General features: G+C 40.1%; 1 protein-coding gene across 1 annotated transcript in view; it reads left to right on the top strand.

Annotated features, from left to right (window-relative positions):
* The window catches only part of OCRL (OCRL inositol polyphosphate-5-phosphatase), an 81267-nt gene that overhangs the window by 17625 nt on the left and 50320 nt on the right, over positions 1–13322 (top strand). The window contains exons 5-10 of the mRNA XM_049766656.1: positions 3260–3370; positions 3775–3864; positions 4556–4676; positions 4766–4930; positions 6499–6600; positions 7301–7415. Coding sequence (XP_049622613.1) covers positions 3260–3370; positions 3775–3864; positions 4556–4676; positions 4766–4930; positions 6499–6600; positions 7301–7415 — 704 coding nt within the window. The remainder of the gene's footprint in view (positions 1–3259; positions 3371–3774; positions 3865–4555; positions 4677–4765; positions 4931–6498; positions 6601–7300; positions 7416–13322) is intronic.

Raw genomic sequence — 13322 nt, 5'->3', positions numbered from 1 at the left:
TATGAACGTTGCCATGGAAGAACAGAGGTAAGACAATTCTAAGCTTCGACATAAGTGATAATGATGACATCTGTTTGATAACAAGGAAGTAAAAGCAGAAAGGAGTGATTGGTTACTGAAAAAGTGGAGGGATCAGCTAGTAAACTGGAAGAAATAGCCAGTGAGAATGGGATGGTTTGAATTAGAGGTTTTGGAGGGTTGTGTTTCCATGATGAAAACTGCAGGATATAACTGATGGAGTCCTTTGTAGGTACTGAAAGAGTAGGTGACTTAGCTGAAGGGAGTTAAGTGCCTAAGTTTTGGGTGCAAACTTTAATGGCAAAAAATTTAAGGTGGAGAGGGGTTAAGTGAATAGGAAGTCTTAAGAATTAAATACAGCCTTGAAACCTTTTGTCAGAAGGTTCTAGGTCACTCAGTGGGTGAGCCTCAAAAGGAGGGGTTTTCTTGAGGGTGGAGAGACAGTGTTTAATGATATATTGGGACAAATACGGACACTAGCCTTAAATTACTCCCAGTATGATAGACTATAAACAGCATCCACTGCAGAGGGAAAGCCAGATCGCAGCTAACTTTGCTGTTCAATCTGGGTACAAATTCTAATTACCTAAGGGGTGTATTAGAAACCACTGGTGCTTGGGCTTCATTCCCAGCAATTCTGTTTTATTGGCCTAGGGTGGAGCTTGTGTGTTAATATTTTCTTAAAGCACTCTGGTAATTCTAATATACCACAGTTAAGGACTGTGTGAGAACTCTGGAATGTTTCAGACATTGTGGCTAGAATTTGAAGCCAAAAGCTTTTGGAAAGGGGGATAGTAAAAGTATGGGTCTTAGAAAAGAGGTTTCCTGTGCAGCGTAATGAACAAGCATCTAATGTTACTTGGTAAACAGTTTGGAAACTTCTGTCCACTAAGTGGCCAGTATTAATATTTACTCAAATAGGGGCTGGAGTGGTGGCACAGAGGTAGGGCATTTGCCTTGCACTGACCTAGGACGGATTGTGGTTCGATCCCCCGGTGTCCCATGTAGTTCCCTGAGCCAGGAGCGATTTCTGCACAGACCTAAGCCCCTGAGCATCATCAGATGTGGCTCAAAAACAAAACAAACAAAAATATGCTAAAATATATCTTTCAGGAATTGTGGGAAACAATGTGTTTTTGCTCTGAGATTTTATCGGATATAGACAGTTTCTTTTTATTGATTTTTATTTTTATTTTTTGATAATTTCTTTTTAAAAATGTTTTAATATGAATTATCTGTGAGTGGAAGAACAGCTTGTACCCAAGTTTTTCTTTGTATTTTCAGAACTCCTTTTAACTGGTTTTTAAAATTCATTCATTTATTTTTTTTATTTAAATACCATGATTTATAAAATTGTTTCTAACACAATTATTTCAGGCATGTAGCCATTCAAAGTTCAAACACCAATCCATCACCAGTGTGACTTTCCCTCCACCTTTGTCCCCAGTTTTCCACCCAGCTCCCAAACTTGCAAAAACAAATTTACATCATATCTCTTATTACAACGAAATGGTGTATGGGCAACAATCAGAAAATAGGTCAATTTGTGCCTGGGGATTTATGGATATGGTTGGTGCTGGTTGAGCCATTTGTGTTAGTGTTTGCATGCACTGATCTTGGGCTTCTATCAAACTTTCCTATCAAATCTGCTGTGTTTCTACAGGGCTGTAAGTACTGTGAAATATGGAAGAAGTGTTGTGTGGCCACATATGCAACTGTGTGTTCCAGGAGCTGGAGAGTTGGGCATTTGCGTGTTGGAAGAGGTTGGGTGTGGTGGCTTCTGGGCCTCTCAAGAACAGAGGGGAATATGCTTATCCCCATTCAAAGAAGGCCTCAGAGTTTCCAGACCAGAGATCAATCTACCTTGCACAATTGGGAGGCTTGGCAGTTTTACAAATTACCTGAGGAGCTGGGCTGTTTATATGTCAGAAGGTGTGTCAGCTGCTCATTGACATTTTTTATTCATTGTCCTTCGTTTCCCCACCCTGCTTTCTAGTGACACCCTTATTAATTTCTTATCCCTCATCTACTTGGTGCCTTTTCTTATAAGATCACTATTCATCCAGAAACTTCCAGAAATTGCATAGAAACTTCCAGAAATACAGACAAAAAAGATCAAAAGGCTCAGAAAATGGATTTCTGCTATAAGAAACTATTGTTTTTATTTTTGTTTCCCCATGTATATGTTATTTACAAAAGTAGAAGAATCTAGTTCAACAGTCATTTATTAAATGCTTTGTCTGTTAACTCTGATATCATTTGTCAAGTAGTAGAGTAGAGTAGTAGGGTACTCAACTCTCCCAGTTTGTATTGTATTTTCCCTGTCCTAACTTTGAAAATCCTGAGAAGTCCCTTGATCCCAGAAAATTGTGTGAGACTTTTGAAAGTGGTGTGTTGAAGAAGCGTTATGCAGCCTGTTCCTGTTCTCAGAGAACTTATCGTTTACAGGGATATGAAAAAATATATATGTAAAAAATTAGTTAAAAGAAAAATATAAAGAAACACATGGATTTTCTGGATTACTATATCCATACGATTGATAGGTAACTATTAGATGTCAGAAAAGAGAGACAGTATGTTTCATGTGTTGAACCTAAAATCCTAGGTAGCTTTACTTCTGATTTTACTCTTAATTGATTGTTCTTGAAACCATTCATTGTCCAGCATAGGCAATTATATTCCTTTTTCTAAGTTTAAGACATATATTTTTTCACTTGCAGTAATGCAGTGTAGGTTCTTCTCAGAATGATTAAAGCCAAACTATCATTCCTTTCTTTATATCTAGTTTTCAATTTCACTTGCCTAGGTTCACTCTGTACCCTGGGATAAACCATCCAGCTTCCTTCCCTTCATGCTTCACCTGACTATGATGCTCTCGATTGGAAATACTCAGAATCCAACTTAGAGATAGAGGAGGGTGGTTGGGGAGTGATTCTTGCTGAGAATTGGGAGGTCCCTCCATTGATAGCTGAGAGAGAACTCAGAATGTTGGTGTCTACAGCTTGAAGGATAACTTGCATTTTATTTTAAGATCACACCACTAAATTGTTGGCACAGCTCATCAGCTCCTTAGAATTCCCTCTCTACAACACTCCCTCCATCTTATAGGTGTACCTCCTATGTTAGAGGTCAGGAATATTTGTGATCTGGACCTCCTATTAAGCTGGCAAGTTAAAAATATGATCCCAAGAAAATACTGTATTCCTTAGCTAGATATTCATGGATTTTGATTTTTGTGCAGGTGGCTGCAAAATTCGTGTTTATGGGGACTGGACTGGAGAGCGCCGCTTTGAAATTCCTGATGAGGAACACTGTCTAAAGTTCCTCTCAGATGTTCTTGCTGCTCAGGAAGGTAACTCAAGACTCAGCAGATTTCATACTATTTGAATGGGAAGGCAAACATGACCTTTAGCAAAAGATCTCACCCCTCAGACTTGGTAGGTGATTTTTTTTGTCTCTGTAGCAATAAACACTGGGGTAAGCGAGGAAATAAGATCAATGATTCAGCTTTCGGGACACTGAGCCATTTCACAGACTCTTCAGTCATAGCATGAATAGTTTACTACAGTTTGTCAATATTCTGTCCCCAAATTATCCCAGAACAGCCCTTATGTTCTTAGTCACATCCTCTGCACTCCTCTTCTATGAAAGGCACTGTCCACTGCATTTAAGGAGTGCTAAGTGAATGGCTTTTGGTTCTGGTAAATTCCACTCAAAGGACTCCCCCGTTTCTAATCATAACCTTTATCTCTTCAGCTCAGTCCAAACTTCTTATTCCGGAGCAAAAAGAATCTTCCAGCTGGTACCGGAAATTAGATACTAAAGACCAGACATCTGATTTTAAAGGTATTCTAGAAATTCTTTTTATCCTGCTTGCATGATCTTTGTGGAGTCCATTGATTATATTTGAACAGATAAGATATAGATTATTGTAAGTCATATACTTTCTCCCATGGAATTTTATCTCCATTGGTTTTATTGGGCCCTTGCACACTGACTAATAATGTTTGCTACTAATCTTTTGTGTGGCAATTAGCTCCTCAAAAATCAGCTTAGCAGAGTGATTAAAACGTGAAAGCCCCAAGGCAAAGCTACCTCAGTTTGAATCCCACTTATGTGACTCACTCATTGTATGACCTTGGTTGACTTACTCAACATTCTACGATTCCATCTTTTTCTGTAGCAGGGGAAGATAGTTAATTACCTCTTGGGTCCTTTTGTGACAACTGAGATAATGACATAATATTCTCTCACTATCAACTAGACATGGTGCTAATTCCTCAGTAAATGTTGGCGCTTAGCTTTAGGATTCCAAATTAATGTCGCTTACTGTTGTTCTTTTAAAATATCAGTGCTTCAAGGACAGTTGCGCTTCCCCCCTCCAATTTAAGTTACACTATTCGTATTAAACCTTTCTGTTTCGTGATGCTACTGATCAAATCAAAACTTCCATTCCAAAGCAAAGGTGTGTCTAGCCTTGATAAGTTTCATGTACTTTTCTCTATACACCTCATTAATCCAGTCTTGTGCTATTTAGTATATCTTGGATTTGAAGATAATTTTACATCTATGAATTTAGACAAGAAAACAAGTTTACAAAATCAGCCTATAGGAGTTCATCGGGAACCTCCACCACCGCCTCATTCCATAAATAGAATGTAAGTCCTCTGTCAAAACATATTTTCCAAGTCAGAAATTTTTCATTTTTATAGCCGTTTCAATTTTGAATTCTTCATTTATCTATTAGGCTTCCCCGTGAGAAAGAAGCTTATATCAAGGAGCAGCCCAAAGTGACCAATACCATGAAGAAGTTCTTTACACCTAATACCACTGCTTCTGGCCAGCGGGAGGGTATCATTAAACATATCTTGGCAAAGCGAGAAAAAGAATATGTCAACCTTCAGAATTTCAGGTCCGTCTGTTGTCTCTACTGAAGTTAAAGATTACAGCTATAGCAAAAAAAATAGCTTAATTTAAAAATCAAAGCATAAGGAACCTGGGTTCAATACCTGGCACTACCAACCAAAATAAAAAAGTATCAAAGCATAATAAAAAGATATATCAGCTGATTCACTCCCTGTCTTTATGTTGGTCAAGAATATCATGTTTTGCCGGAGTGATAGCAAAGTGGGTAGGGTTTTTGCCTTGTATGTGCAGACCCAACTGACCTGGGTTTGATCCCCAGCATCCCATATGGTCCCCCAAACCTGCCAGGAGCAACCCCTGAGGACTGCCGGGTGTGGCCCAAAAAAACAAAACAAAAAAATACATATTTTATTCTCCCTCTTTCCCTTTCTTCCTCCCTTCCTTCCTTCCCTATCTAACAGTACTCAGTGCTCTATCCTGGCTCTCTGCTAAGGGATCACTCCTGGCAGGCACAGGAACAATATAGGGTGCCAGGGATTCAGACAGAGTTGGCTGCATCCAAGGCAGGATCCCTGCCCACTGTTCTGTTGCTCTGGCCCCTTATTTAGATCTTCTAGTTATCAATGATACCATTCTACTAACATTTCCAACTACTCTTGGTGTTCTCAATCAAATTCCCATGTACTAAAGAATGGTTCTCTAGCACATTCCATAGGTAAGTGTGTTTAATCTCTCTGGCTTGGTGAATTTAGTTCCCTTTGGTATTAAAAAAGTAAATTCTGTCATATGCGTCACCTTTTAATTTAGTTTTTGGTAAATTAAAAAGTTTTGCACGGTCCTCTTGATGAAGAGGTCAACAATTATATTTTTCTCTGCATGCTCTTTCACTTCACCTTTTCTTATTGATATTCACTTTTCTGGACCAAATTCATATGGTGTGACATGGTGTATACCCCAGATCTGTAAAAGAAACAACCCTTCTCTTTGTCATTCATAAATCCTTCTAACCCAGGATTTTAGTCCAATTTGCCTCATTTTCACTAATTTAATCAAAACTGTATCCCTGTGTGAAAATCACTAGCTCATGTTCGCTATGATGGTTATATTTGTGTGTAAACAGCAAAGGCAAGTCATGAGTTTTTCCTTCTGCTTCCGCTCTCTGTACTTTATCTGCCTCAACAAAATTTCTTACTCGATGTCCTTGTAATCCTTGTGGGGCAATGAGATTCACTAAGGCTCTTACAGAACAGTTTTTCATGTTTGACACACTTACAGCATGACAATACCTCTTTCCCATCACATCTGATCTGCCTTCAACTTTGAATTTGGATGGACTTTAATTGAAAGGAAAAGTGGTAGAGCAATTAACTTTGTGGTTTTCGAATAGAGACTTGATTCTTTAATAAAGACTTGCCGAATATAAAATTAAGTGAAAGCAGCCCCTCTGCTTTTGTGTTCTATATTCCAGAAGTCCTTCATATCTATGTGGCATACTATTTTGAGGAATTCTGTTGGCTTATTGTAAACATATGCTTGTGTAGATGTGATAAGGGAATTTGTGTTGCTTCATACTTGGCATTTGTTTTAAAGTTATTTTTTGGTATTATGTATTAGATTTTTTGTTGGAACTTGGAACGTGAATGGCCAGTCTCCAGATAGTGTATTAGAACCTTGGCTAACCTGTGACTCGAACCCTCCTGATATCTACTGCATTGGGTAAGAAATACATCTGGAATTTACGTTGTTTGATGTTTATTTACATTATATTCTGCTACCCCCTCCTTTTTTATTTTTGGTTTTGGGGCCACACCCAGTGGTGCTCAGGGATTATTCCTTGCTCTGCATTCAGTACTTGCTCCTGGCAGGCTCGGAAGACCATATGGGATGCCAGGGATCGAACCTGTGTTGGCCTCAGTAGACCATGTGCAAAGCAAATGCCCTACTGCTGTGCTATCACTACAACCAGGTGGTATTCCTTTTTTAAAGTCTGGTAAATGCTAATGTACACTATCTGTGGAAATTAAGTTGTGGGTGAAATTTGTGAGATCAAGAAGGAACAAATACCTAAAATAATTTAAGGAAGCATCTAGTCCTCTTGAAATCCACAGAAAACTACATTTTTCTTATCATAGAAACTGAGACTTAAGGTCATTTCTGACCATGAGAATTTCCTTCTGCAAAACTCTAGCATTCTCCTTTATAGAAGTCTTTATTTCTACATTTTGCAGTTTCTAAATAGACTAGTGGGGAGTCTTATGGAAGAAAGTTTCTTGATCTTATTGATAATCACTTGGGTCAACAGAGCAATTTTATCAAACTTTCTCATTTTTGTTTTCATCTAATATCTCAGAAAATGTACCAGATACTCAGATAATTATGGAGTATATGCAAATCTCACGATTTCGTGTTTTCTCAGATTTCAGGAGCTAGATCTAAGTACGGAAGCATTTTTCTATTTTGACTCTGTGAAGGAACAGGAATGGACCATGGCTGTGGAGCGGGGTTTGCATTCTAAAGCCAAGTATAAGAAAGTAAGCTTCAATTACATAGATATATATAACGTATATATGTACATATGTGTGTATTATATATATACATATATATATATATCTTTTTAAGGGTACTCCCAGGCAGTGGTCAGGGAACATGGGGGGGCACTCTTGCTGATATCAGACCACCAGGCCTGGTGGTGATTCAGTGCTAGGCCCAGAGGACATGGAGCTGTGTGATAGGACCCACCGGGACGCACATGGCTCTGTGTGGGGACTCCAGAGCTATCTCCAGTAAGAAAACTCTTGTGCTTCCTATCTCTTCTGTCCTTTTCAACTTTTTATTTTGTTATCATATTTGAGGGGCTACACCTAGCGGTACTCCAGTTTTACTTTTGGCTCTGAATTCAAGGATTACTTTTGCAGAGCTCAGAGAACCATATGATGTACTGCTGGGGATCAAACCCTGGTTGGCTCATGCCAGGCAAGTACCCTACCTGTTCCAGCCCTGCCCTTTTAGATTTTAAGCTGTAAGATTTTATTTCCATGTTTTCCACTTAATGTTTTTCTTTATCCCTCCCTCCCTCTTTCTTCTTTCCTTCGTTCCTTCCTTCCTTCCTTCCTTCCTTCCTTCCTTCCTTCCTTCCTTCCTTCCTCTCTCCGTCTTCCTTCTTTCCTTCCTCCCTCCCTACTTTTCTCCCTCTCTTCATTCCTCCCTCCCTCCCTTCCTTCCCTCCTTCCTAGCATTCCTCTCTTCATCCCTCTCTCCCTCCTTCCTCCCTCCCTCCCTCTTCCATTCCTCCCTCCTTCCTTCCTACCTCTCTTCCTTCCTTCCTTCCTTCCTTTCTTCCTTCTTTCCTCCCTCCCTCCTCTTTCTCCCTTCTTTCCTCCCTTCCTCATTCTCTCCCTCCCTCCTTCCCTTCCTTCTTCCCTTTCTCCTCTCCATTTCTCCCTCCTTCCTTCCTCCCTTCTTCCCTTTCCCCTTCTTTCCTCTCTCCCTCCTTTCTTTTTCCTTTCCTCCTTCTCTCCTTCCTTCCTTCCTCTCTCCCTCCCTCCTTTTTTCCTCCCTCTCCCTCCCTCCTTTCCTTTCTTCCTCCCTTCCTCCCTCTCTTCCTCCCTCCTTTCCTTTCTTCCTCCCTTCCTTCCTCTCCCTCCCTCTTTTACTTTCTTCCTCCCCTCTTCTATTTCTCGCTACCTCCATCCTTTCTTCCTTTCTCCCTCCTTCTCTTCTTCCTTCCTTCCTTTCTTCTTTCCTTCTCTTGCTTTCTCTTTCTCTATATATTTATATGCTTTAAGGAAGTTTCCCAAAGTGAGTGATACCACCATCTGAGGATGCTAGAATGATTTGGAGGAGCAACAGTACCTTTGGGGGATGCTTTCTGTTAATTTTTCATTTAAAGAAGGTACCGTATTTTCCGGCGTATAAGATGACTTTTGAAACAAAAAAAGTCAACCAAAAATCGGGGGTCGTCTTATACGCCGAGTATATCCCAAAAAATGTTTCAGTATGCCGCTAAACGAAAATTGTCTGAATATTGCCACAAAACGAATTTTCCAACTCGATCCTGCACCAATCACTGCAAGGCTGATTAGACCGCCTCTCTAACTCAGCCAATCCAAGCGGGCTTTTTATGCATGCAAATTAGACAACGTTCTGGACCCGAATCTACACTGTCAAAAGCCTGCTCAGATTGGCCAGAGTCAGAGAGGAAGTCTATTACAGTCTAACCTTTGAACCTTTGCTTGTTGTGATTAGCTCACTGTGGTACATACAGTTGCAGCACAGGAACGTTCTGTCTGATACAGTGAATATAGGCCTAAACCTATGTTTTAACTGCAAAATTAGGGGGTCTTCTTATACGCCAGCAAATACGGTAGATTTCAATGAGAGTGCACTGAGTGAATTTTTTTCTGAAAAGGGACAATAGACCCAGGAAGTTTGGGAGCCTCTGCTTGAAGGGTACAGCATTAGCACCATATCCACTGCTAAAGTGCCAGTAACCCCCATTTTCTAGTATATGACTAAATCAACCTGACCTTGAAATTTATTCTGTTATCTAATATTTGTTCCAAAAGAACTATTTCTATGAGTTATTTCCCATGAGTAATACTGGTATAGGAAAAACTAATCCTTTATACCTCTTTCATAAGGAAAAAAATCCCTAAGCTTTCTGATCCTGTATTTTTATTATTTAGTTCGTTTTTAAGGGGAAAATCAGTTTTATTGTTTTGTATGATAGCTTTTAAGGGGAAAAGGAATTTCATTGTTTTGTAGCATTTAAGTAACTAGAATAATTACATACAAGGTAACTTGTGCAGTCAGTTCATACACTTGTTTACTGACATGGTAAGAACCAAGTGCTATATAGAGAAAGGCAGCTTGGGGTTGGTTGATTTTTAATTGGTGGGTATAGAGGGTAAGGTTTGGAATCAGCAAGAGTAGAAATGTTGTGGAACTGGTGGCTCCCTGTGTGTGACACCAGGCGGGGAAAATCCGCGAAAGTACACCGGCCCAGTGGGGCTCAGCTGTGAAAGACTGTGAGTGTGACCTGTCTATGTCTGTCTACTGTCCTCTTGCGTGAAACTCTTGCGAGTGGGGCAAAAAGAGCCTCCAGAAACCTCGCTCGCCCAGACGCCATTTTCAGGGAGGGACTTCAGAGCATAAAAACCGGCTAACCTTTGCAAAAGCTGGCTCCCTGTGTGTGACACCAGGCGGGGAAAATCCGCGAAAGTACACCGGCCCAGTGGGGCTCAGCTGTGAAAGACTGTGAGTGTGACCTGTCTATGTCTGTCTACTGTCCTCTTGCGTGAAACTCTTGCGAGTGGGGCAAAAAGAGGCTCAGAGGAGCACGGCCGCTCCGCTTTGCTACGCGGCCGTGCACTCTTTCTAAGGAAAGAACTCCATTGCAACAACAAGGAAAAATCACACTAAGAACGGCGCTATATCACAGAAGCAAACATTTCTCTCTGGACTGCCTTCTCTGTTGCATGCTCGGGCCTAAGATTTGACCCAGTGTGAGGCTTCATCCACGGAGGACTCCCCTCCCTTAGAGGCAAGTCAGCCCATCCAGAAAGGGAGAAGCCAGAGGAGTGTGCTGCCTACATCATATAGACAATGAATACCACCACAACACGTAGAAAAACCCACAATACAAGTGTGACAATGGGGAAACAACGCAGGCCAGCATCAGACATAGAGAATGAAGATGACAATTCTGAGGACCAGATAATGACTGAACAACTAATCAACCTCTCAGATAAGGACTTTAGACTAGCAATATGGAAGGTGCTCAACAGACTCCAAGAAACCATGGATCGAGTTGAACAGAACACTAATAAGAACCAAGAAAATATGAAGGCAGAAATGACAAAACTCCAAACTGAAATAACATGTCAACTAACAGGACTGAAAAAGTCAGTAAACGAAGTGAATGACAAAATGGATAAGCTCTGGGACAGGGTATCAGAAGCTGAGAATAGACTTGGTGCTGTGGAAGATGAGATACATAACAATTCCATACAGCAGGAGAGATTGGACAAAAAACTTAAAGCAAATGAGCAGACAATGGAAAAATTAGTCAAAGAATGGGAACAGACGAAAATAGAAGTCTATGATAAGATCAACAGAAACAACTTAAGAATCATTGGAGTCCCAGAGACCCAGGAAGAAAATTTCCAGGAAGAATCAATGGTCAAGAACATCATTAAAGAGAAACTTCCAGAGCTAAAGAATATATGTGATCAAATCCTGCATGCCCGAAGAGTACCAACCAAAAGAGACCCCAGAAAAACCACCCCAAGACACATCCTAGTCACAATGACAAATCCCACAGATAGAGACAGAATTCTGAAAACAGCAAGATCAAAAGGGGAAATCATGTTCAAGCAAGCTTCCCTGAGATTTACAGCAGACCTGTCACCAGAAACGCTCAATGCCAGAAAGCAGTGGTGGGATATTGTGACAAGACTGAATGAAATGAATGCTTCACCCAGAATACTATACCCAGCAAAACTCACTTTCCGGTTTGATGGAAGAATACATGGTTTCACAGACAAAAAACAGCTCAGAAACTTCACAGACACAAAACCAGTCTTAAGAGAAAAACTGAAAGACCTAATCTAAGACAAGACTACCCAAAAGACACACCAAATTTTGAAATAAAGATGGCGTTAAATCCCAGGACAATTCTTTCTCTCAACGTCAATGGACTAAATGCACCAGTTAAGAGACACAGAGTGGCTAAATGGATCAAAAAACTCAATCCAACCTTCTGCTGCCTACAAGAAACGCACCTGAATAGTCAGAACAAACATAGACTCAAAATAAAAGGCTGGAGAAAAGTTATCCAAGCAAACAACACCCATAAAAAAGCTGGAGTGGCCATACTAATATCAGATAATGCAAACTTTATACTCAGGAAGGTTGTAAGGGACAAAGACGGACATTTTATATTAATCAAGGGGTACGTAGAGCAGGAAGAATTCACTCTCCTAAACATATATGCACCGAATGAGGGGCCAGCAAAATATTTAATACAACTGTTTACAAATCTGAAAAATAATATCAACAACAACACAATAATTGTGGGGGACCTTAACACGGCTTTGTCAACACTGGACAGGTCAACCAGACTGAAACCCAACAAGAATATACTAGACCTGAGGAGAGAAATGGAAGAAAGAGGCCTAGTGGATATATATAGGACACTCCATCCCCAGAAACCTGGATACACATTCTTCTCCAATGTACATGGGACATTCTCCAGGATAGACTACATGCTGGCACATAAAACATACCTCCATAAGATCAAGAGGATAGAAATTTTGCAGACTACCTTCGCTGACCACAAGGCTCTGAAATTATTTGTGAACTCCAAAGGGACTCAGAAGAAACACTTTAACACCTGGAAGTTAAACAGCCTCATGCTCAATAACCAGTGGGTCCGAGATGAAATCAAGGAGGAAATCAAAAGGTTCCTGGAAACAAATGACAATAAAGACACAAACTATCAGAACTTATGGGACACAGCAAAAGCAGTACTGAGAGGAAAATTTATAGCTTTGCAAGCACACATCAGGAAGGAAGAAGGAGCTTACCTGAGTAGCTTAATGACACAGCTAATAGAACTAGAAAATGCTCAACAAAAGGACCCAAGAATAGGAAGACAGAAGGAAATAACAAAGCTGAGAGCAGAAATCAACGAAGTGGAAACTCAAAAAACAATCCGAAAGATCAACGAAAGCAGAAGTTGGTTCTTTGAAAAAATAAACAAGATTGATAGACCACTGGCAAACCTAACAAAGAAAGAGAGAGAGAGAAACTTGATAACTCGTATCAGGAATGAAAAAGGAGAGATCACTACTGATATGACAGAGATTCAAAGGGTAATCAGAAACTACTTTGAAAAACTCTACGCCACTAAAAATGAGAACCTGGAAGAAATGGATAAATTCTTGGACTCTTATAATCTTCCACGGTTGAAGGAAGAGGATGTAGCATATCTAAACACCCCCATCACCATTGATGAAATTAAAACAGTAATCAAATGTCTGCCGAAAAACAAAAGCCCAGGTCCAGATGGATTCACTAATGAATTCTATCAAACTTTCCAAGAGGAACTACTGCCAATCTTGGCAAGACTCTTTCATGAAATTGAACAAACAGAAACACTTCCAAATAGCTTTTATGAAGCCAACATCACCTTGATACCTAAACCAGACAGAGACGCTACCAAAAAAGAAAATTACAGACCAATATCACTGATGAATGCAGATGCAAAGATCCTCAACAAAATCCTGGCAAATAGGATTCAATGCCTCGTTAAGAAGATCATCCACTACGATCAAGTAGGTTTCATCCCAGGAATGCAAGGCTGGTTTAACATCCGTAAATCTATCAACATAATACACAACATCAATAACAAGAAAAATAAAAACCACATGATCATA

The sequence above is a fragment of the Suncus etruscus genome, chromosome X (genome assembly GCF_024139225.1).
Source record: "Suncus etruscus isolate mSunEtr1 chromosome X, mSunEtr1.pri.cur, whole genome shotgun sequence".
Taxonomy (NCBI): Eukaryota; Metazoa; Chordata; class Mammalia; order Eulipotyphla; family Soricidae; genus Suncus; species Suncus etruscus.
The sequence above is the reverse complement of the archived record's forward strand: the minus strand, read 5'-3'. Positions and strand labels throughout refer to the sequence as shown.